The sequence below is a fragment of the Cinclus cinclus genome, chromosome 2 (genome assembly GCF_963662255.1).
Source record: "Cinclus cinclus chromosome 2, bCinCin1.1, whole genome shotgun sequence".
Taxonomy (NCBI): Eukaryota; Metazoa; Chordata; class Aves; order Passeriformes; family Cinclidae; genus Cinclus; species Cinclus cinclus.
In genome coordinates this window covers 57535488-57559583 of record NC_085047.1, presented here as the reverse complement: position 1 = coordinate 57559583, position 24096 = coordinate 57535488, and the positions used below count along the sequence as shown (strand labels likewise).

The 24096-nt window shown below is 45.9% G+C and overlaps 1 protein-coding gene and 2 long non-coding RNA genes across 9 annotated transcripts in view; 1 reads left to right on the top strand and 2 right to left on the bottom strand.

Annotated features, from left to right (window-relative positions):
* Positions 1-1456: 1456 nt before the first annotated feature.
* LOC134041255 (uncharacterized) lies at positions 1457-12021 on the top strand. The gene is made up of 2 exons (XR_009932972.1): positions 1457-10975; positions 11448-12021. It is a non-coding gene; the product is annotated as an uncharacterized LOC134041255 (long non-coding RNA).
* On the bottom strand, positions 10082-14279 carry LOC134041256 (uncharacterized). Its single transcript, XR_009932973.1, has 2 exons — positions 14062-14279; positions 10082-12284 (listed from the first exon to the last, which is right to left on the bottom strand). It is a non-coding gene; the product is annotated as an uncharacterized LOC134041256 (long non-coding RNA).
* Positions 14280-17345: 3066 nt separating this feature from the next.
* The window catches only part of TSC22D1 (TSC22 domain family member 1), a 91349-nt gene continuing 84598 nt past the window's right edge, over positions 17346-24096 (bottom strand). For 4 of the 7 annotated variants that reach the window (XM_062487728.1, XM_062487729.1, XM_062487736.1 and 1 more), the window contains 2 exons: positions 19800-19851; positions 17346-18775 (listed from right to left, as the gene is read on the bottom strand). In XM_062487728.1, coding sequence (XP_062343712.1) covers positions 18518-18775; positions 19800-19851 — 310 coding nt within the window. In that variant the 3' untranslated portion in view covers positions 17346-18517. Of the gene's footprint in view, positions 18776-19799; positions 19852-20257; positions 20592-24096 lie in introns of those variants that run through there. The other 3 variants (XM_062487733.1, XM_062487731.1, XM_062487735.1) reach the window with 3 other exon arrangements.

The following is a 24096-nucleotide window of genomic DNA, read 5'->3' as shown; positions in this document are numbered from 1 at the left end:
TCAAAAGCATGTTTTACATGTTCCAGTGATCACACTGAATGTATCCCAACAGAACATTTCTATACAAGTGTGCTGATACAAATCACTGTGTAAGGCAATCTCCTTGCAAGGGTTCAGCAAAGTCTGGCCAAGCTGGGATTGGTGCTTAGTTCTGAGCTTTAAGAGCAGCCTTACTTGGACAGCTGTGGCTTTTTGATCCTCTGACTTTTAACTAAGAGGGAAATTATTAAAAATAACATCATAAACACCTTCTTAGACACATGTCTTAAGTTACCATTATCTCCAAACTACTGCTCCATGTCACAACAAGCTGCCCATTTCAAGGATCCTTGGGCAGACAGCACAAAGCTGCCTCCTGTGCTCTCTCCCCACATGCTCCTCACACTGAACCAGGCCTGTAGGAAAACAGAGTCTGCCCCAGAGCACCTGGAGCATTGGGATGCCAAGGAGGAGGAGGAGGCAGTGGAGGAAGCAGTGAGCACATGAGCTCAAGCGTGTTCTGACTGAGACCAAGTCAACAGTGCACATCTGGCTAGGAAGCCTCCCCTCCTAAGATCATGGCTGGATCTGGGAGACAACACAATTTTTCTAGCAGGAAATTACCTCCTCAATCAACAGATTGACTTCTGAGCAAAAACATTTGTAGTATCGAACTCTGAGGGGCATTCATTTTTTTGCACAAGCCTCCAGCAAACCACGCAAATTTTGCCTGAGAAACAACATTAGTGTCATTATCTAGAGGCCCATCTTGAAAAGACAGCACTGATAATGACATAGGTTTAGTGCTGTCTCTCAGAAACTCCAACTTTCCTCTTGAATAAGATGGCCAGGGGAGCTGTGTTTAGATAAACATTTCCTGCTGGCAGAAGCCATTTCTGAATCACTTGTCAAGGTCCATGTAAGTCCAAGAAGCTTCACCCCAGTGGGTGACTTCTCACTTCTCAGCCCTCATCTCAAAGTCTAACCCGAACCCTGCTCCTCCTTCAGCTTCAAGCCATTGCTCCTAACCTGCCACCTTCAAGAGTAGAGCAACAGCTTACTTTTGTTTCTGCTGGTATATGTCACTGAAAGTCATTTCCTATCCTCTTCCTGCTCACTTCTTCCCAGTGAGGACCCTGAGTGACCCCAGAGGTTATATGCATAGCCTGTATCTTTTATGTATTGGAGCTCGTTCTTATAGGCCTTTTCTAAATATCTAGGTGAAAAACACACGCTGCCTTTCAGGTTGGCTGCTACAGATTCATTAACCTCGTGACTTTTACCCATAAACCCTTTTTCATAGAATGATAGCCTGGTTTGTGTTGGAAGGGACTTTTAAAGATCACCTCATTCCAACCTCCTTGCCATGGAGGGGGGGGGGGGGGGGGGGGGGGGCACATTTCATTAGATCAGGCTGCTCAGAGCCCCATCCAACCTGGCCTTTAACACTTTCAGGGATGGGGCATCCACAGCTTCCTGTGCCAGCAACCTGTGCCAGTGCCTCACCACACTCACAGAACATAATTTCTTCCTAATACCTAAAATAAACCCACCCTCTTTTAGTTTAAAACCTTCCCCCCTTGCCCTATCACTACATATCCTTGTAAAAAATTCCTCTCCAACTTTCTTGTAGCTTTCTTTTCCTATGGGACCAGCCATCAGTTCTCTTCCTAGTGCTTTTTTCCACACCACCACAGCATTTCACCTAACATCCTCCTCACTGGTAACTGCTCCCCATCCCATCCCCCTGGAGTTGGGTTCACAGCCCCAGGGGCCATCCCGGCAGGGTTTTGTTACACCTAGCCCCAAAGGGTGAGGGTAACCCAGGTTCTTGTTAATAGATCCCTTGGGGTGGATTAGAGTGAAATCATTAGATGGGATGATCAGTGTTTGTAAAGAGATTATATATATATAAAATGTGTAAGGGAAAAGAAAGAAATAGAAAAAAAAACCCGCAAGAGTAGAAACATACCACCACCCATGGATCGCATGGCAAGACTTGATTGCTGCAATTTAGTGTCCCTGGGTCAGAGTGATGATCACAGATTTGATCTGTTGGGGGTGGGGGAAGAAACCCATAAAACACAAGGTCCGATAGGTTCAAAGACACTCAGGCTCAGTGGGGACACCCAGGTACCTCCTCTGGTGGAGAGCTTTCAGCCCCCGGGTGGAAGGGCTCAGAAATGAGTCTGGGGGCACTCTGGGGACCTTTGATGGCTTGTGACACCTTCTAAGACGTGAGAGCTGCCTCTCACACCAGCGCAGTTGAGCCAGGAATGCCCCATCAGGAGGGATGAAAACCCTCAGGACCTTTCCCGGGAGGAGGAGGGGGGGGAGTTTTACAGCTGAGTGAGTTGTGTAAGGGAGAGCAATCGGAGTGATGAAAAGCAGCATCCCACCTCACAGCATCTGCCTTTTATCGGCCTCAAAGACCCTTTGTAGCCTCCGGCGGTGATTGTTCAGCCCCTCTGGCTTATGCAGAGCAGAGGTTTGCCATTACACACCCAAAAACTCGCCTCCTCCCCCCTCGGGCGGGGTGCAAAGCACCCTGCCGCCTCCACAAATGGGCCATTGTTTTGAGTCATTAACCATTAACATTTCAGTCTGTCGCAGGGCTGGGTGATGGCAGGACATGACGGTATTGCCTTCCCACCAGACATGAGTGGTAACCTTCCCCCGTGGACACTCTTGACGCTCCATGTCACACCTGAAAGGCATCTTCTTCATAACGACGCTGAGTGGCTTATCCTTTTTTTGTTGTTGTTTTGTTTGGTTTGGTTTTTTTGTGCTCCCCGGACTCACCTATTGCATGAAGGGAAGGATTGACAAGTCCCACACCAAGCAGCCAGCGCTCACTCTTCTCCCTGCTTCACCCTGAGTGGTTGGGGGCAGAGCTGACACAAAGGCTTTTGCCAGTTCCAGGGGACATTTCCCCATGTAGCCCCATCCACATCCCTGCTGTGCCTCTCCAAGGGCACCCAAAATCCAGTGCCGGTCATAGGCCCACATGCAGAGGTGAGCTCAGTGCTCTGGCCTTGCCAGAGGTAGAAAGGATCTCTCCACGTGCCCTCTTTGCCTTGACCCATTTCACTCCATTTTTCTGCTTTACTTCCTGTGACAAATTTGCTGTGCCGGCTCTGCGGAAAGCAGCTGGAAGAGTTTCATGCCAGCACTGTTTTTCTCCTTTATACCGCTCAGCAGGCTTGGATCCATTCAAATCTCCCTTTCTTTTCTTTATTTTTTTTTTTTCATCTTTTCAGTGCAGCTTCCTACAATTTCAGCTTTTTGGCTGACTCGAGGCTTGAAATCTGTCTTTTCTCTTCCCTGTGCTTCCTCCTGCAGTAACCCTTCATGGCCTTGCTTTCGACAGGCGCGTGGAGGTCTGGCATGAATGCCAGAATGGAAAACTGCTGGCACCCAACAGAGCCACATAGAAGGAATCTCACAGTGAAAAGTTTTCAGGGCACACTGCAAGCTGTTCTGGCTCCATCCTGCAGACAGGTAAGGCAGGCAGATGTCCAGCATCTTAGCACACAGGAGGACTGCATGCTCAGGCAGACCCTCAGGAACAGTCAGGAAGCAGAGCCATTCCATGTCACAGCTGCCCCTCCTGACAGCACAGCTGTGCCTCGGGCTTGGACACCCCCAGTTTTGATGGCACAAATGCAAACGCATTTCTGGCCATCTCATGTCTTCTGAGGACTTGCCACTCTCTGATGCAGGAAAGCCAGCAGTCAGCTGCTCTTCCATTTGGCAGACACCTGTGCAGCTGGAAGGACACCAGAGGTAGGACACCAGAGTGATGTCCCACCAGCAGCCAGCCATGCTGCTGGCAGCTGCAAGCTGAGCTGTTCCCTATGGTTGGGCTAGATGACCTTTTCCGACTTAAATGATCCTACCATCAGCACTGATGTTCACATTACTGGGTAACAGTAAAAGCAGGGCAGGATGAGTTATCAGAGGGGAATGGGAACCCTCACCGGGCCTCTACCAAACTCCCTAACCAAAAACCTGCAACACAAAAGGACATTTTTGTTTTATACTGATTTAAACCCTATTGGTCAGCCAGCCTGGAGCTGGTCTGATTTCACTCTGCTCTTGCCGGGAAGCATTTGAGTGATGGACTGTGTGTGTTTGTTTCTGGATGCTGCTCACTGTGTGCACACTATCATATGATTCTGCTTGATGCTGGAGGAATAACAATAATAATAATAATAATAATAATAATAATAATAATAATAATAATAATAATAGTGATTATTGTTATATGCTTACACGCATGTTGTGGTGCTGGCACCCAGTTCCCAAATAGCTGGAGTCAGACATGGAGCTCAGCACACTGTCTCCTGGAACAGATCCCCAAGTACCACAGATAACTCTCTCGAGTTTATGCTCCAGATTGGGCAGCTCTTTGGGGTTTTAATTTTGTTTAAGAAACATTTTTGCCAAGAATTTGCTCAGGAATATTCGCTGGCCTGTAATTCTTCTTGGACCTTAAACAAGCCAGTGGCAACAAGGCAGGACTCATCCTTGTCACATGGGTCGACCTCCTCTCTTTTTAAAGAAGTCAGGCATTTCCAGGCTCACAGCCCTGCCAGCTCCATGCCCCCATCCCAGCAGCAGATGCAGGGCATACTCAGTGCCTGGCAAACCCAGCCTGGTCAAAAGGAAATGACAAAGGAAAATACCCTTACCAAAAACAAGGTCACCTACTCTTAAGAAATGCTCTTTCCTGCTATCTATGGTTTAGGGATTTTTTTTCATATAATTTCATGGCATTTCATTTGTCCTGCATATTATATAGGAAAACCTTATTTTTTTTATTCTGTTTCATTTTAAAACTATTAAAACCATCTGCCACTTAGTAAACACTAACATACTTTCTTTTCTAGATCAAAGTGTCTCCTGCCTATGTTGTAATGGAAGTTTGACATTCTTTTTTACAAGACAGGCAGGAGACACTTTGATCAGGTGCCAAACTGTTTCACTACAACAAACAGGCAACACTCTGAGCTAGAAATGATAAGATGTTATTATTCACCGTGATGATTTCATGACATGTCAGCCATGATGTTAAAAAAAACCTACAGAACACATAAATTTAAAAATATCACTGTGAAATTCCAGATTTTTAAAAATTAGCAACTTATGAATTGAAAGCATTCCTATTATATTTTTCCTCTACAGATTTATGACCATTTTGTAGCACTTTTGGCTACTTTTTGGAATTGTTTTAATTTTGATCAGTATCTTCTGTCAAAAACACTTCATTGAAAAAATTCTGATGGATTCTGATGGATTTTTAAAAAGCCTTTTTATAGACAAAATATTATTGTCCCTGTCAGAGAACAAAGGAATCACCTGCTAGTTCTTTTGTCATGCCTAAATAAATTAATTGCTTGAGGATTATTTTATCTATGTTTTTCAAATGCACTGCTCCAACCAGCTCCTCCATACATATTTGCCTTTTATCCTGGCATGCAGGATGACTCCCCAGAGAGCCCATGGCTTTCCAATGACATAAATCCTGCAGCTACACACTGTGGAAAAACAAAAACAAAACAAAACAAAAAAAAAACCTGAAACCAAAAACAAACAATTTAAAAAAAACAAAAAACACCTCCCAAACGAAACCATGTACACTGTAATTTCTGTCTTAATTTGCATTGTGAAGAAAAGATGAGCTCTTCCATAGTCACCTATGCCAAGCACATGGACACCACAGAGAGGCTGTGAGTGTGCAGCCCCTGAATATGGGAGCTGCAGGTGGAGCAGCTAAAGTCAAGCAGCCTCTCTTCCTCTCCCTAGAAGCAGTTTTTCTCCTCTTTTGTCAGCAGGAGCTATTCCAGATTTCCATGTGGACAGTCACAGCTGAGGAAGGGTTGATTATCTCTGATAAAGAGCTGGAGGAGGTGTCTGCAACCCAGGGTAGCTGGTAGTACAAGGGAAGCAGCATGCACAAGGTCTCACCAGTGGGAAAAGATGGGTACTCTTCATCTACAATTTACAAGTTATTTCACCCCAAATGAGGTGAGAAACTTCATGGGCCAAGACAAAAGTGGCATCAAAAGTTTTAAAAAATAGCCTGATTGGGTATTAGGAAAAAAACCCCAAACATTGAAAGAGATTCCCCAGAAGGGCTGTGGATTTTTTGTCCTTGGAGGTTTCCAAAACTCAGGTGGACACAGTCTTGAGTGATCTGCCCTCACACTGAAATTAGCCCTTCTTTGAATGACAAGTTGGAGCACATGACCTCCCCAGGTCCCTTAAAGGTTCAGTCACTCCACATCTCTACTACTATGTCCCTGCAATCTTCTGATGAATCCCAGGCCAAGAGATAACAAGTCTCAGGTTTGCCCAAGCATGATCTTGTATCCTTACCCACAGCAGCAATGGCATTTGCTGTGCTGCTGGTGCAGGTCATCATCTCCCATTCCAGGCATGTACCATCGGAGGGACAGCACCCAACCCTTTCTAGGAGAAAGCCTTTGGCTTCCCAAATAACTGCATTTCAAGCATACATTTGAACAAGTCTGGGTTTGAAGGACTCTTATCACACAACCCAAGGTCAGGCAGAGACCCAGGGCAGCACCAGTCTGGGGGCATTTTGGCACAGCCAGTTGTTTGTCCAACACAGCCACATGCTGGTGCAGTATCAACACATGGAGCATGTCTGAGCACAGCCCAGGCTGCTGCACACCGAGGTTCTGTGTCAGTGCGTGCAGCACAAACAGGCACCAAGCACAGGTCACCTCATGTTTGGGTCTGCTTTCATTCCCTCATGCTTCAGGTCAGCAGGTGCCACAGCCTGGAAAATTATTTTCCAGCATCAATGAAACAAAGGCTGTTCAAGAAACAACTAAGCCTTAGATTAGCCTCTCATCTTTTAAAAGTGAGTTGTTTGAAACCAAAACCCATAGGATTGTGTACATTTATCATTTCAACCCAGCAGTAAGTATTTTAATGTGCAATAAATCATTATTCACAGAATCACAGGATATGCTGAGTTAGAAGGGACCCCCAAGGATCATGGAGTCCAACTCTTAGCCCTGCACAGCACCATCCCTAAGTGTCACATCCTGTTCCTGAGAGCATTGTGGAAATGTTTCTTGAGCTCTGCCAGGCTGGTGCTCTGATCACTTCCCTGGGGAGCTGTTCCTGTGCCCAAACACCTCTGGGTGAAGAACCTTTTCCTGATATCGAACCTGAACCTCCCCGGGCACAGCTTCAGGCCATTCCCTGGGGTCCTGTCAGTGGTCACAGGAATGAACTGATCAGTGCCTGCCCCTCCTTTTCCCCTCCCAAGGAAGCTGTAACTGCAGTGAGAGCTCCCCTCAGTCCCCTCCAGGCTGAGCAGACCAAGGGACCTCAGCTGCTCCTCACATGGCTTCTCCTCCAGGCTCTTAAATCCATGACCTAGGAGGCAAGAGGTTTGGGTTGGGCACTGCAAACCAACCAGAAGCAATCTGTTATTCTAGGATTCCAGTTTTTCAAATAACTCTCCTGTCCTTTGCCATGCTCCTGCTGAAGTTCTGAAAGGGTGATGCGCTGTGGACTGGAGATGGGACCATTACTGCCACTGGTTATTTTTGCTGAAAATGGCTGTTGCTATTTTTCAGTCTCGTTGACTTAGCCAGCAGTTTCTGGAAAACAGAAAACTCAGTGCTTTATCTTGACCCTTGACAACCTAAGCTTTAGGAAACCTGCTCTTGGAGAGTTCTGGATCCACAGACCTGCCCACATTGTTGGGGCCACTGAGAAAGCACTGCTGGCCATGCCCCTGGGCACTGAAGGACCTCAGCCCTGGTGCCTGGGCACAGTCTGAGCTCCAGGAAAGCAATCTTCTACAAAGCAGTCAGTGCCAAACACTGCCCAGGTTGTAGAGCTATAATAAAATCACTCCAGAATATTTTGGGGTGAGTGAATGAACACCACTGCCTCTGAACTAAATGCTCCTTTTAAGAGTCTCAGTAGAGTTGTAGCATTCTATAACCCAAATCTGAACACTGTTTCTCCTCACCCATCTGCACAGCTGAGAGTGACCCCTTGCCTTCCCTGTTTCTGTAAACAAGGCTGCAACCTTTATTCCTGCCTTGAGGAACAGATTGAATTACTTTTGATGATCCAGAACAATGTCATCCTTTATTCCCTCTTCAAAAGCAATTAGTATTTCAGCTTGATTATTTGCAGATAATATGAGTCACCAGATAAAACACACTGAATACAAAATGCTCCTTGGGAGGGAAAGAGAGAAATAGTATTTAAGGTTAAAAATCCAGCATATGCTTAAATATCACGAAACTGTCACACATCAAGAAAAAAAATTCAGTCCCACTTTGTGAAACAGAAAGATTGATCCTGTGTTTGTTTAACCCTAAACCCTTAATTAATTTGTTACAGGATCAGGGCACCATGACACCAAAGACAGATTGTGTCACTGTCACAGCACACGAACAAGTTTGGTGTAACACAATTTCAGAGTTGTCAAACTATCAAAAACTTCAGGCCAAATATGTCATTTGATCTGAAAAAACAATTTTGGACTTTTTTCCCCCCTCTTTTTTCTGATTTCTAGCTTGGTGTATTGCAATGCGTTGATATTTTCAGCTCTTTTACCCAGAAACCCAAGGCTAGAAGCTGACTCATTCTTAATAGAAGGTACAAGTCTCACAGGAGCAGCATTATTTCAGGAACTCACACTTTAATGGGAACATCAAATCTATCTGGCATTATGATAAGGTCATCAGAAATTAGCAATACTGAAGGTTTATCCTGGGTTTGCTTCTAATACAGATGATAGCTGATACATCCTTTCTCTGTACTGATGTTGTGAAATAGTTTCATTAGTGTATATATAGAAATAGAATTTTGTGAGACGTTAGACCAAAACTAAACGTTTCTTTTCTCTTTTTCTGAAAAGAAAATTAATGTCTGAGAGTTTTCATATACAACATCTCAAAAGAGTGTACATGTTTTCATTTGAACCTCTCCGTAGATTGGTTGGTCTTCCAGGAGCTGGAATAGCCATGAACTGCCAGGCTTTGCTGGAAGGATTCTTTCTTCCCCCTGATATGCACATCACTGTGTGTAGAACAGCTGTGGCATTCCACAGAGTGTTTTATATTTGCATTCATTTTTTAGCATTGATACAAGAATTCTTTCCTCTCTAAATTACTAACAACTGATACCTGTACTTCCACATCCCCAAAAGGAAACTTCTTTATTTAAAGGGGTGCTCGCCACTGAAGCAGTGTGGTCAAATGCAAAGAGAATTTTGGTACAAGTTAATTTTACCTCCAGATTGCCTATGAGCAGCCATGATGAGATAAAATTAGAAAATCCATGGAAAGTGGAAGTGTTTTCCCCTGGGCTACAGGGTGCAGAGGTGCAGCCCTCTCCTCACCCCATGTGCCTCACCAGTGGCTGGGGGCATCATCCTCACGAGGAGTTCCTCGAGGGAAGGGTGGGTGGGTAGTGGCCAGCTGAAAGCTCCTGTCCCACCTGTCTTACAGCCTTCCACCTCCTGATCCAACAGGCTCAGCACAGATGGCCTGGGGGGGTCTAGGCACATACATGTGTTCCACCAAAGCACAGACTGTCCAGGAGCAAGTTAAAACACTGGAAGCCTCGAGGATGCTCCAGTAGAAAAGCAGCCCCAAACCTCCCCACCGCCAACTCTTTAAAACAGAAAGGCACCCTGCTAGACTAAGTCCTTCCCCTGTAAGACTCCACTTGATTTATTAAAAATAAACTAAGAACAACAACATTGTGAAAGGCAGATGGAGAAAGCTCATGGCTACAGGCTTCTCAGCAAGGCTTTGCTAAACCCTATACTCAGGGGCACAGACAGGTGCATCACTCCAACCCATCTGCTACACTCAGCTGCAGTGTTCTGATTCCCATTCAATTTTCTCCCATCCCAGGTAAGTATTAACTTTTCTCCTCTATCAACTGGGGGCCACTTCTCCCTGAAGGCAGGGGAGCTTGCCAGGAGCTGCAAATCAAGCCCACTCTTCATGCTCACCTTCACTGTTCATTTCTCCTCAAACCTGGTGTTTTCACCATTTCTTTTCTACAAAGATGCCCTTCTGGCTGCTTTCAGTCGTGATTTTGCAAGTCTTTATTTTGCAGTTCTTACAAATGCTTTAAGCAAGACCACTGAAGCACTTTGTAACATCCTTCTGGAGCATTTATAAACAAGGTTGTGGTTCGTGTCAGGATCACTTAGAGACCAACGTTTACCTCTAGGGACATGGAAATATTTCTGAAGAGCTGCTCCTTGCAGGGGTTCAGTGGTGTGGCCTGCCTCAGTCCTCACCTCAGTCGCCTCGAAGGGTCACTGCAAGCAGGAATGATGGCCCTGGAGCAGCTGGCACCAGGGAACATACCACTTACAGCACCAGAGACTGAATTAAGTCAGTGAAAAAGCGCAACTTCTTCTAGTATGGGCATTCCTATAAATTCATCATACTTTCGTGTCTATGCCAAAGATGCAGTAAGTTACCCCTGGAGCACCTTTGGAACTCCTTAATATCCTACCTCCCATGGGAGAAAGATTCTGCTCTGCAGCAATCACTTCCAGTAGATTATAAGGCAGATTCCATGGCTTCTCAGTGGTGCCAAGTTTCCAGCTTCTCTCCTGCTTTGGAGGGAAGAGGAAATGAGCTCCTACAAGCCTCCTCTGAGGAATGGTTCCTCATTTCAAACACCTGTAAGTGGAGCCAGCAGGGCAGGAGGGGGACGAAGTGCAAAGCACCTAAGGCTGCAGCCCCAGTGAGCCCATGGAGGGCACTCTGTTCTGGCATCGGCTGGTTTCACAGAGATCTTGAGTTTAAGCACAGATCTAATTGAATTGCAGATGTCTTTTCTGATGGCTATCTGCTAGCAAAGCTTCAATTAAAGCAGGAGCAGAGGCAGAACAGGAGGTTCTCAGTAATAAAGCCAATGGAAGGAAGAGTGGGCGTTTACAGCAGTGTCCACAGAAAGCATAATACAGGTAAGATTCTTTTAGCAAGATTTTTTTTGGGAGGGGAGGGGGGGAGCTGAAAACTCTGCACAGACACCCAGCTTCAAAATCCTAAAGATTTGAGTGTACTGTTCCTGAGTGTACGTTGGACTGGAAAGCAGCTAACAGTTATTTAAATAATACACAAACAAGTTCATCTCCATTGCTTTCAGTCCTCCCTGATGAACAACTTCATCTGCTTTCCATTCTGAAGGCCACTGAGGTTTGTTCTTCTTGACTTTTGTTTTAAAGGCTGAAAGGTTTTATTCTCTCTCCCTTTTTGTTACTTCCAAGATTAAGGTGGATTTGCCCTGAGCTTGCACTTGCCAGATCAAAACCTCTCATCATTCTACAGTGCCTTTAGAGCTCCAAAGAGGGAGAACTTTAACAGAGCTCTCAGTGCATCCAAACTACAAGACTATAAATTGGAGCATTATGACCTTATTTTTTTTTTTGCCTGTAGCTACTTTCTTATGATGACTTGAACCGCAGCCAGCGTGTATTACCACATACACATCACTGAAAAACCACCCCCACCCAACCCAGCTGAAGAATCAAAATTAAGCTTCAAGATGGCCTGAGAATCTGGTTTAGCTGAGGAGTAAGGTTTTCGAGAACTGTTTTCCCTTTCCTCAGCCGATTGTTACGCCGTACCCAAATTCCTGTTGTGCAACAATTTGGAGGCCTCTTGGCCGCGTCCTACCCAAATTCTCCTGCTTCTTGGCGCAGCACAACTCTCCTGGGGGCATCTCAATGGACAATCACCCCCTGGGATTCAGTTTCAAGGGAAAAAAAAATCAGAGTTTTGCTCATTTTCTCTTTTGAACTGCTGCCCTTTTCCGATGTATTTACAATGTAAGGAAGTCGGTTTATTAATGGTTTGGCTTTTAACTTCGTTGTTGAGCTTGGCTTTGCTCCTGTTGGAAATTGGACCCCAGTTGAGGAGGGCAGTTGCCAGTGTCTGCTGGAAACTCTTTGCCTGGGATTTTCAAGCAGGCCGTTTGTTGACCTAGCTCAGCATATACTAAATAAATGCAGTCAGAAGTGTCTGCTTACTCATTGCAGGAAAAGGACTGGCCCAGCAGCAGGAGTTTTTCAGAATATCCCCAAACATTTCAAATGCCTAAGTTCACTCCAGACTTCTCAGGAGGTCCCTCCAGCAACCATCCTCCATTTAATTTCATACATCTGAAGTAACACTGAACAGCAAAGGTTGGAATTGGGCTGATGTCCTTGAATTTATAACTTCTTCCAGGTTTACTCCAGCAGAAAATTCATTAGGAAGATAAAAAACATAATCCTAAAGAGAGAGGAGAAAAGTGAGAAATAATGCATCATCTGTAAAATGTGACCTGTTACTAACGTGCTCAGGATGCTTAACAAGAGGTTTTGCAAATGGCACACATTAAATAAACAAGTCTGCCTTCAGCCAGCAAGCTGCAATTTCTCCCTGCAAGGAATAAATAATAATGAAAATTCTTTGTATTGAGATTTGTAGCTACAAAAAAATCATGGATGGTAATTCCCAAAGAGCCTTGTGGGGTTCTTTCTGCAGCTGAACCACAGGAAGCTGCCTCCCAGGCATTGATTTATTCCATAAGAATTAGGGAGAGACATCTCTAAGGCACTGCATTTACTCCCCTGCTGCTTGGAGGTTTTGTCTGGGTGCTCTTTGGACAGTTTCCAGGCATGTTATTGAAGAGTATTTCTCTTTCTTTCCGCAACTGTCACTTGCTCACTTCCACCCCCACTGGGATGGGGAAGAGATTTGGAGAAGTGAGAAAACTTATGGGTTGATTTATCAAGACAGTTTAATAGCTAAAGCAAAAGCTGACCATACAAGCAAAGCACAGCAGGGAATCCATTCATCACTTCCCATGGGCAAGTAGGTGTTCAGCCATCCCCATGAAAGCACAGCTCCATCACAGGTAACAGTGACTTGGGAAGATGAACTTCCCAACATCCCTTCCTTCTTCTGTCCCCCAGATATATGCTGAGTAAGATGCCATATGATCTCAGATATCCCCTTGGGGTCAGCTGTCCAGGTTGTATCCCCTCCCAGCTCCTTGCACACTCCCAGCCCTCTCTGTTGGGGTGAGAGGCAGAAAGGGCCCTGGTTCAGTGTCAGACCTGCTCAGCTGTAACAAACACATCCCTGTGCTACCAACACTTCTCCACACAAAACTAAGCTATAGCCCCACACTAGGTCCTATGATAAATCCTAGCTCTATCCCATCCCAAACCAGCATATTCTCCATTCCTGAGTCCACACCACTTAACGTCATGCTCAGGTCCTACACTATCCAGTACCTCATTACCCACCTCCATTGTCACCATCCTTTGATATAATAATACACAGGTGTCACTTCCTTAGTCTATGGATCACCCCTGTGAAATGTCTATCAAGCATCCACAAACATCCACAAAACATCCTTTTTAGGATGTTCATTTAGTCCATGACTTTGGTCAGGACAGGAGATGTGGTGTGTTGTGTGGAGTTACTGGGCACCAAAGGCAGGTCAGGTCAGGTCACTGCTGCACTTGCACTGCTTCCTGTAAGGCTTGTCCTCCACTGGTTTGGGTGATTCCTGCTGTAGTAATTCCTATAACACATAACTCAAATTTCACATTACAACAATTTCAAGATGTTTCTATTACAATCTCCACCATCGGTTAATTTGGAGCAGACCATGGGGTTTAAAATAGCAGTCAACTCTTCTGCTTGCCTTGCTTGGGCTTGGACTTTTCCACAGACCAGAGTCACTTAGGAGTGTACCTGCTCCAAATGAAGCACTATTTATGAACCACAGACTCCTCAGGGGTCTGTCTACCTGCTGTGGCATGGACTTACCCACAGCCACAGTTGCTTTGAGGCAAACTAGTTTCAGCACGGTCTTTTCCACAGGCCACAACACCTTCAGAGATGTTCCTGCTCCAGCATGGCCTTACCCATGACTGCAGGGTGTATTTGCTCTCTCCTGGGCTTATCCACAGCCACACACTTTGGGGGTACTCTTCCATGACCTCAAGCACAGCCAGTGATGTTTCAAGGTGTGCCTTCTCCAGCATGGACTTACCTTTGGGCCACAATCCCTTCAGAGGTCCAGCTGCTGTGGCACAGACATAACCACAGCTACAGATGCTGCAAGATGTAACTGCTCTGGCATGGTCTTGTCCAGGGCCACAGATGCCTCAGGGTGGCCAGCTCCCACATGGACTCACTCACAGATCAGAAGCCCTTCCACTCGAGTTCACACCAGAGATCCAACCTGTCCAGAAGAGCAGCACAGCAGCAGCTCTGGCCATCTGCTAGCCCAGCACATTGCTATGGCTGTTATCAAAAAGTTCCCAGGCACCACAGAGTAATGTGATAAGCAGAACAGCAGTGCAGTGAGCAGCCACTAATGAGTGCTAGACTTAGGGAAGCAAGCCCTATGGCAAACAGGAGCCTGTCAATTAATAGCAAAACAGCAATAATAGCTATAAAATCGATTGAGCGCATTCCAATCACATCTGGTGGTACTTCGAGCCCCACAGCAGGCGGCAAAAAGGACTGTTGTGGCTTAACCAGGCAGCTGCTAAGTGCCACAACACCCACTTGTTCTTATTTCTCTTTCCTTCCACAACAGTCACTTCCTTACTCCCCCACAGTGGGGATAGGGGAAAGAATCAGGAAAAGTGAGAAAACTCGTGCATTGAGATAAAGACAGTTTAACAGAGAAGCAAAACAAGGAATCCATTCACCACTCCCCATGGGCAGCCAGGTGTTTAGCCATCTCCAGGAAAGCAAGGCTCCACCACGTGTAATGGTGATTTGGGAAGACAAATACCTTAATTCTGAACTTCCTCTCCTTGTCCCCCCATCTCTATACACTGAGCACAACACCATATATTATAGGATACCCCTACGGTCAGCTGTCCAGGCTGTGTCCTGTCCCAGCTCCTTGTGCATCCCAGCCCTCTCTCTGGTGGGGTGGGGTGAGGGACAGAAAGGGCCCTGACTCAGTTTCAGCCCTGCTCAGCTGAAACAAACACATCCCTGTGTTACCAACACTGCTTTGGTCACAAATCCAAAACACAACACCATACCAGCTACTGTGAAGAAAATTAGCACTACCCCAGCTACAGCCAGCACTCTCAAGTATTTATAGAGACCCCAGAATCTGAACCACCCAGACTTGCCTTAGAATTGTTTGCCAAAAATGTATTGGCTTAAAAGAAAGAAAAAAAGATGTAACAACAAAAAAGACCAGCAACCCGGTCTCTAGGATAATTTGCTTTGATCAGTTCCTCATATTGCTGTTAAAAATAAAGCCAGTGTGCAGCTAATTGACAAGAAGAAATTAAGTGACAAACAGCTTGACTATAGCCTGAAGAGTTACTGAATTGGAGACGCACAGAGAATAAAAAGCTTGACATATAAATGATAGGTTACATTTAATATGACTTTCAGGGCAAATGAAAACATGAGCATCTCAGTTTGTTAAAAGAAAAATTTTGGTGGAAAAAGACTATGCTCTTGACCACTGATAACATTTGATTTAAAGTTCTCTGAAAAATTGTTTGTTCCAGAAGAAAAGTAAAAATCAAAATAATTCATTCCAGAAGTATTACAACATAACTGACAAACATCTACTCTTTGTCTGGATTTCAAGCACAATTTTAGTCAATTTGAATCCGTTTCATGAAGAGGCTGCTGCTTTGACAGAGCTATTGCTAAAATCATCTCAGCAACAAAACATTGTTTGGCCTCATTTTAGCAATTAATAAACAGCTCCAAGAACCAGCTCCACACTTTAGAACTACTCAGTACGTAAATGATCAGATTTGCCAGCATTGATTTCCCACTATTTAGTACAGTGTACTAAAATTACTAATGTATTACCTAACCAAAATCCTGAAGCCTTCCAAATCTTTTATTAAAGAAAACAGTTTAAAAAAACCCAAACTTTAATTTAGAATATATTGACGTTGTTCTTCAAAGAAATAAACCCAGAGGTCAATTTCATTTTTAAACAAAAAAAAAAAAAATCTTTGCAAACTTTGATAACTGAAGTGGGTGAAAAGCTGATCCGTGTAAGTATATTAAAAAGTCAATTTTCACAATATTATGGCCAGGAAGTGCTAGAGAGACAGAATATAAAGGCAACTGGAGACAATTAAGCCCTTTAAAAAGCAGCAAAATTAGCATTCCTTTTGTCGGATCCAAATAATTCAAGTGTTGTTCTGCCACAAAGGCCATCAACAATTTCTAATTTTAGCTTAATCCACTAAAAGGAAAATCCTGCATTTCTCTCTGGTGTTTTCTCATTAAGAGCACTCCTACACTGTACACTGAAATCTCAAGAACACCAGCCATGAATTCAATTCAACACACTCACACATGCACTTTACTAGGGTAATCCCAATAAAGGCAATTCAACTACCTGTGATCCAGTGATCCAGCTAAGCAGCGCCTCACGGGCTGCATGGTAAGTATCCACCAAAAGCAAAAATTTAGCTATAAATTACACAAGAGTGACCTGTCCTACCTTTGAACCCTCAGCTTTCTAGTTTCCTCTGCTACACTTATTACTTTCAGTAACAAGAAGCTCCACAAAAATAGTATCACCTGGTTTTCATTACATGGAGTAAAAAGTCACACCACCCTATTAAAAAACCCTCTGTAATTAACCCTTATATTTTAAGTCAAATTAATTTCTTGTATTCACATTTTAAGTCACTGCTGTGAAACTGCAAATTCCTTTGCTCCCCTGGTTGCAGTGTATCGATGATGCCTTCACAACCCATTCACCCAGAAATTCATAAGCTTAGATTCAGTTTTAATCAGTATTACTAAAGAAGCATTTTTTTTCCAAGCTTACACACACAAAAGTGGAAATTATTCTCAACATTTTTCAGAAGGCAGAATTAATACTGTAATACAGGCTAACCTAGTGGGATAGCTGCAGTGCTTACTGCCTTTGTCACCCCAAGTTAAGGGTGGGAACTGTGCCAGCATGGGACAACCCACACACAGGCAAGGGCAGTTTGCCACCAACCAGGAAACAACTTATATATTCCTATACAACAGGTATCTGCAGCCCTACAGTCCTGACCTTGTAGGACGAGACCAAACCCAGCATTTTGCTTAGTCAGGAGCCCAACTCCCTCCTCCTTCATTTAAGTTCAGTATCTGCCTGTTTTAAAGAGCTGTTCAAAGCAGGAGCTGCATTTTTAGCTGAAAAGAAAGATCTAAAGCCAACAGGCAGCATCTTGCACCAAGACTTAGGCTCCCCAACCTAATCACCCATGTAAAACTGCATTGCAACATCATAAAGGTGGCTGTGGTTAACACCAGTACAATATACAGTGATTTATCAACATTGTATGCTTTATTGAAAGTTGACAAGTGCAACAGTTAAATACATTGACGTGTTACAACTGTAGAGAACATGCACAAAAACATATGCATACTACTATACAGATCATATGCAAAAAAATCCATAGTGGGAAATCCAATTTTTTTCTCTTTAAATCTTTGCTAGCAGGGCTTGATAATTTTTGGAGTGGTTTTTCCCATCTTGAACCAAACTACAATGAACAATGATTAACTTCAAGATAATCAGCAGCCAGGGAACTTCAGAAGTTACACAAACAGCATTAATTTGCCAAATTCTGAACAGTTGCGTAGGTGCATTCTTATTTATGTAGCATAAAAAAAAAAACTTTTCAAACTTCTTCAGATCGCCAATGAAACAACTAAACTTCAATCTGTACAACCTAAATAGTTACAGTTTTCTATTTTACAAAGTAATTACACTAAATACACAAATATACAGTAGGCAAATAACCTTCATTGTAATTATCCTATGACCCAACAACTGTATTGTCACCTACCTGTTTTCTATATATAATACAGCTTTATGCACCTGTCCACTGCTTCAGAAAACGGTGCAAGTATTTGCACTTAAGGTTTCAGGTGACAAGTGTTAAACACTGAGATTACCTTTCTCCCTCTTCCTCTTAGATCCTCCTATGCACCAGTCCACACTTTGGAACCCCAATGCACTACAGGGGGTTGAGCCATCACTTTTTACTCCAGTCTATTTCTTCACGTTTCCAAGCTTGAAAAGCACTTGCATCAGCTGTAGCACTGGATGAGTGGAAGATTTAAAAACAAACAAAAAAAAAAGAAAAAAAAAAAACAAAACAATTCAGGCATGCAGCTTCGTTTCTCAGCCATTTGCAGAAGCTGCTCGAGTCCCCAGTGTACTTGTGCTAATTCTCTGGAATAAGTTTATTTTATTCAACCAACCTAAGAACACAGACTCCTTCAAGCCAAAGGGGTAAGGGAGGTAAGAGAGAGACAGATGAGTGTGTAATACAAGGGGGAGAAGCCTCTCCTGATGTGTGCAAGGCATGGAGTCCTCAGTCCGGGTTGCAATGTGCATCGACATGGATGAAGAAGGGGGGCTGTGGTGGATTCCCGCTAGTCCTCCTTGCTCCGGGCAGTCCAGAAGCCAGCAATCATGATGGCGATGACATCTTGAGCTATGCTGAAGGCCCTGAGCCCTGTGATGCCGGCTGAGCAGGCTGCTGTGTTGTCCCTTGTGACTGGGAAGAGGAGGGCGGAGAACCAGTCTGCAGCTGTGCTTGGAACTGGGCAAGCTGCTCTGGGCTGGCAAGTGTTTTTAGCAGAGTGTTTTCTTGCTCCAGCTGCGAGTTCTTCTCTATCAGCTCTTTGATTTGCTCTTTGAGGACCTCCACTTCCTCCCTCACCGCATACATCAAGTGACTCTTTACCAGATCCTGAAACGCAGAAGAGCGCGTGCATTAGGAAAGCACAGCAGCGCCCGGCCCGGGGTGCCGGAGACGCCGGCTATGGAGAGGGCCGGTGGGACCCCTGTCCCCGGGCAGCGCTGTGCCCTGCCCTGCCCTGCCGTGCCGTGCCGTGCCGGGCCGGGCCGGGCCGTCACCGCCGACACTCACGTGCGGCCCGGGCTGCTCGGCGGCCCCGCCCCCGCGCCAGGCCCCGCCCCTCCGCGCGCCGGCTGCAGCCAGTTCTGGGCGCAGGTTGCCGCATTTCCCTCCCTCCCGCCGTCCGCGCGCGGCCGCGGGTGACGTCAGAGCGCGGCGCGGCCAATGGGCGGCCGAGTTATTTATAGCCGGGAGTTAAAGGCTCCGAGTTTGCCTAGCAACAGCCGGAGAGGCTCCCGGGAGAGCGGCTCCAGGCACCGCTCCAGTAACAAAGGGCGGCCGGGCCCCCGGCTCCGCGCCGGGCGGGGGCCGGAGCAGCGGCCGCGGCGGCCCCCGAGGTGAAGCCGCCGGCTCCGGGCCCCACGGCGAGAAGGGAGCAGCGGCGGGGGATGCCCCGGCTGCAGTCCGCGGGGGATGCGCTCGCTAAGCTTGCGCTCGCCTGCGCTTTGGGGAACGAGTTAAAAAAATAAAATGGAAAGTACCCCACAAAACGCCCCCTCTTCGGGACTGTAAAACCCCCACAAATAGGCTCCGTTTTCTGCCCAGCAGCGCCCCTCCGCCGCCGCATGGAGCCGAGATCAATCGCTTGGGAAGGCAGAAGCCAAGAGCAATGCCGTCATTCCCTCCCCAGCATCAATACACAAACGTGCGCGTTCCTCCCCGCGGGAATGCCTTTGATCAATTAAAAATAACGAACAAAAAAAAAAGCTCCCAAAACCGATCCCGTTTCTCCCCTTCTGTCCCCCCGGCTCCGCTACCGAAACGCGTCCCCGCACGGGTTAAACACCGCCGCCGCATCCCCATATTGTTTACTGCTTCGAACACAAACGAGGTTTTATGCCCCATCGGTACGTACCATCGCTTGCTCGATTTTGTTGTCGATAGCTACTACGCTTGCACCAGAGGAGCTGCAAGAGAGAAAGAGAAGAAAAAAAAACACACAACATTAGCAGCGGCTGAATTATTTAAGAGACAAGAGACGCGAGCATTGGTAGCCAGTTGGCTGAGAAAGTCATCCTCACGCTGCCCTGCCGCCGCCTCACCAGGATGCTCTAATGCAGCAAAGCAACCTGTGAAGCCGCGCCGAGCCCGACCAAATATCCCGACATTTTGCCCCCCGACGGACCACAAAGATGGAGCTCAATCGCCAGGCTGCGGCAGAAGCGCTGGGCGCCGGGGATGGCAGCACCTCCGGGGGGAGAGGCGGGCGCCGGTGCCGCCGCTGCGGCTCCCCGGACAAAGGAGCCAGCCCGGCGCTCACCTGCCCCGCTACCGCCGCGCCAGCAGAGCCGCTCGGACACAACACTTATTTACCTACTGTCGAGCCTCAGAGACGAGTTGTCGGTGCCCAGCAAGGACGATAAGAACGAAATCGAGAAGTGTCTTAGTTGATAAACTCCTAGATCCATTGCCACCGGTCTACAACATTGGGCATTCATGCAACCGCGGCCAGAAACGCTTCCCGGAAAAAAACAAAAATCGGGTCTCGCTCCTCCCGGAGGCGTGTGTGCGTGCGGCACCGCTCCGCCGGGCGAGGCGGGGCCGGGACCGTGCGGTACCCTGCGGGGCTGCGCTCGGCCGGCTCCGAGCGGGGTCAGCGCTCCGCGGCGCAGCACAAAACCCGGGCATCCCGGCCCCCCCCATCATTTATGCGCCGGCACCGCCTCCCATTGGCTGCGCTGTCCAGGCCCCGCCCCGCATCTCATTAGCGCGCCCCGCCCCCCCCGCCGCGCGCGGCGCGGGCTGGCGGCGCCCACGCGGGACGGTCCCGCGCGCGGGGGAAGGGGGCCTGGGGGGGGCAGTCTCGTTCCCGCCGCGTCCGCGTGCCCCGACACGCGCCCTGCCGCTCCCGCAGCGCCGCTCGCGCTGCCGGCCCTCACCCGCAGGAACGGAGGGGGATTTAAAATTAAAAAATTAAAAAAAAAAAAAATTTAAAAAAAAAAAAAAAAAAAGAAAGAGAAAATAATAATGAGCGGGAGCGGCGGGGAAGCCCCGCACGGCCCGGCGGGAGCGCGGGACGCGCCGAGGGGCCGCTCGTGGCCGCGCCGACACCGCCACCTATCGGCGCGCGGCAGCGGGAAAGTCCCGGTGGCGGCTCCCACGGCTCGTCCAGCGAGCCGAGCCCCTGCGCCCCGGGACAGCACCCGCACATTGCGGCCCCGCAAAGCGCAGCCCGTGCCCGGCAGCCCTGCTCGCTTCGCTCATGCCAATCAGGAAACGTAGGATACCCACACACTGCAGATAAAACTCTTTCACTACGATTCCCCTTTATCCCTTAAGCACACACCTTACGAGCCCATAAAGCCACTTACGGAAGAAAATATTCAGCCACCGATCGCCTACAAAAGCACATACGGCACAAACGTGTGGATTTCTAGCAAGCCGGCTGATATTCTACAGTAACAGGGAAAATGACTATTCACTTATTTTTAGGTTGTACCATAAGGCACTTAGTCTTAAAAGGTGCAGCACATGCATTAATAATTTAGGAAAAGATCCTTCTCCCACCTAACTGTGGTGTTTTTCTCAACAAATGCTATGCTCTCGTGTGTCATGGAACACAGCAACTACATTCAGTGCCTGTCCAAGTGATCTTCTCTACCAGTAACAGCTTAGAAAGAGAGCCAAGGCTAAACCAGACCACCATGAAATGCTGTCATAACAAACAGCCAGCCTCTAAAACCACTCTTTTCTTGACTCGCACTTTCAGCAGGCGTTACATTACTTGAAGGTGCAAAAAACAAAAAAAAAGTCAAAAACCTCTTCCATTCTCTATAGCACATTTCTCCAAGAGCTACAAGTCACATACATCACAGATGCTGCTCCCAGAGAAGCAGGAAAGCCAGGAGGCGCAGAATAATCACCTTAAAGCTAAATTTAGCATTTGCGTATCTGCATCATCCTTCTTAGTTTATTTATGTTGTCCTAGACTACTATTCTTTCATTCAGTAATGCCAGCAGAGTAGTACAAAATAATCCTCTTCACAGGGAGGTCACATTTAAGAATAGGAATTCCTTACAGCCACCTTCCCGCTAGCAGAGAGGGCTCACATCCCACAGGGGCACAGCTCTTATCCCACCCTCTGGATATGTAGGGGAATTTGCACGGGATAGCACGTGTCAGGCTGAAAATCCAAGGAAGTGTTTTAGAAGCACCCTTCCCTGTAGTGAGTTGCCAACGAGTGACAGCAAGCAAACTGAAGCAGTGCATTCGAACTCAACACGTGCATGGAGCTGCAGCTTCCCCCTGCCGAGGGACAAGCACCAGGACCCACGTGCTGTACCTACACTTCCCAGAGCACTTTCTCTGCAGAGGTTACTCACTACGCACAGTGGTACCCATGGCCTTCAGTGATCAACATAACAGACAGGGCCAGCAGCACATCATCTGAACTGGAATCTGCATCAACTCCTGTCCTTGACTTGATCTAAATTAATGTTTTATGACAGTCTGGGCTTCAAAATCAGTAATGTCTCAAATTACTCCTCCCCATGGCAGTTACTCAGCACAATTAACAAAACTGCAGCTGGATAAAAGCTCTGGCACAAACACTGTCTCTTGTAGTTCTTTATGAGAAAAAGGGCAGAATAGATATAAAAGCAGGTTAAGTCCTATCACTGCTAATCAGGCTCGTACAAAAGAACTTGAAGATAGCAAACTCGCAGGCCTGGACAAACACACCCTCAAAACTCCTGCTTTGCTGTTGCAGGACAGGCAGCACACAACTATGTAGTTTCATTCATACCTGTAGAAATAAAGTCATGGATGCATTCCAAGAGGGTTGTTAGTTCTGCCATAACTACTGATATTTATCAAACGTCATTATTCCATTTAAACAGAAAAATATTCTCAAACTAAATTAACAACAATGCTGCCATCTTTAATCTATATTAATCTTCACAAAGAAAAGATAACACATATGATCCTAAATCAAATTCCCACTAAACTCATTAACCATCTTCCATTAACTTCAGTGGGCTTTTAACAAAATCTGTCATTTATTTTTAGATGCCTATGAGCAGAGTTGTGATTCAACAGAAAGCTGTCAGCTGTATAAGTAGGACTGCATATTAATATACATGTTCTGCTTTGCCCACTCTATAAAAAAGCAAACCGTAAGTGTCCCTTTATGGCTGAGAAAGCAGATCAGCTACGAAATAAAAAAAAAAAAAAAAAAAAAAAAAAAAAAAAAAAAAAAAACACCAAACCATGATACAAATTTCTTTAATCTCCAAAAGTAGGATGAATTTTTTTGGGAGGAGGGGACAGCACTACTATCTCCAATTATCTCATTTCAACACCCCATTATCCACCCAACAACAACATACACTGAACTCTAAGGACTGAGTTTTGGCTGTTGCTTTTAACAAATATATTATTTATGAAATTAAAAAAAAAAATATATGGAAGATTTAAGGAAGATAGTTCTCCAAACTCAGTTTTCCTCTAGAAGGGCATCAAGATTACTACTGTGTTACTCAAAACCTTACAACTACCTCTTTTAATACCTCATTAACAAATAATATATGATCTTCTTCTTTTGAGAAAACTTCAATTCTTGGGAGTAGAGGTGAGAAAAGCTCCAGAATTCCTCGGTTTGGTTAAGACACTCTAGGTCTGCACTAGGTTGAATAAATTCATGCCCCTGATAGCACAGACTTTGAAAACCTGCGTATCTACAGAGCACCCCATGTGTTCACAAACTGCATAAACAGAAAAAGACTCGAGATGGGCTCCTGAGAAATCAGCAGGGTAGAGTACGATACAGTAAACAAGTAGCTCATCAGCATCTTCGATCCTCATATAAATTGATTTCTTAAATTGAACATATTGACTATATACAGTAGTCAAAGACTTTTTAGCACGTGTCACCTTTTGTAATATTTCAGCTCTTAAACACTGTTTCTCCCACTAAATTTCCTCTTGTCTCAATTTATTAATTCTAAGCACTTGAAAAAAGTGCTTTTCATCTTAACCACATAATGAGGTAAACTACAGCACAGAATCATTTTGTCTCTGTGCAAGTCTGGTTTGTCATATTTCTCCATGTGTGTTAAAAAGTTCTTTAACTTAAAACATTTATCTTTTAGGTACCTTGTCAATGTATGCTCCCTTCAGATAACAACATTAAAAGCCCTCAGTAAGCATCTTC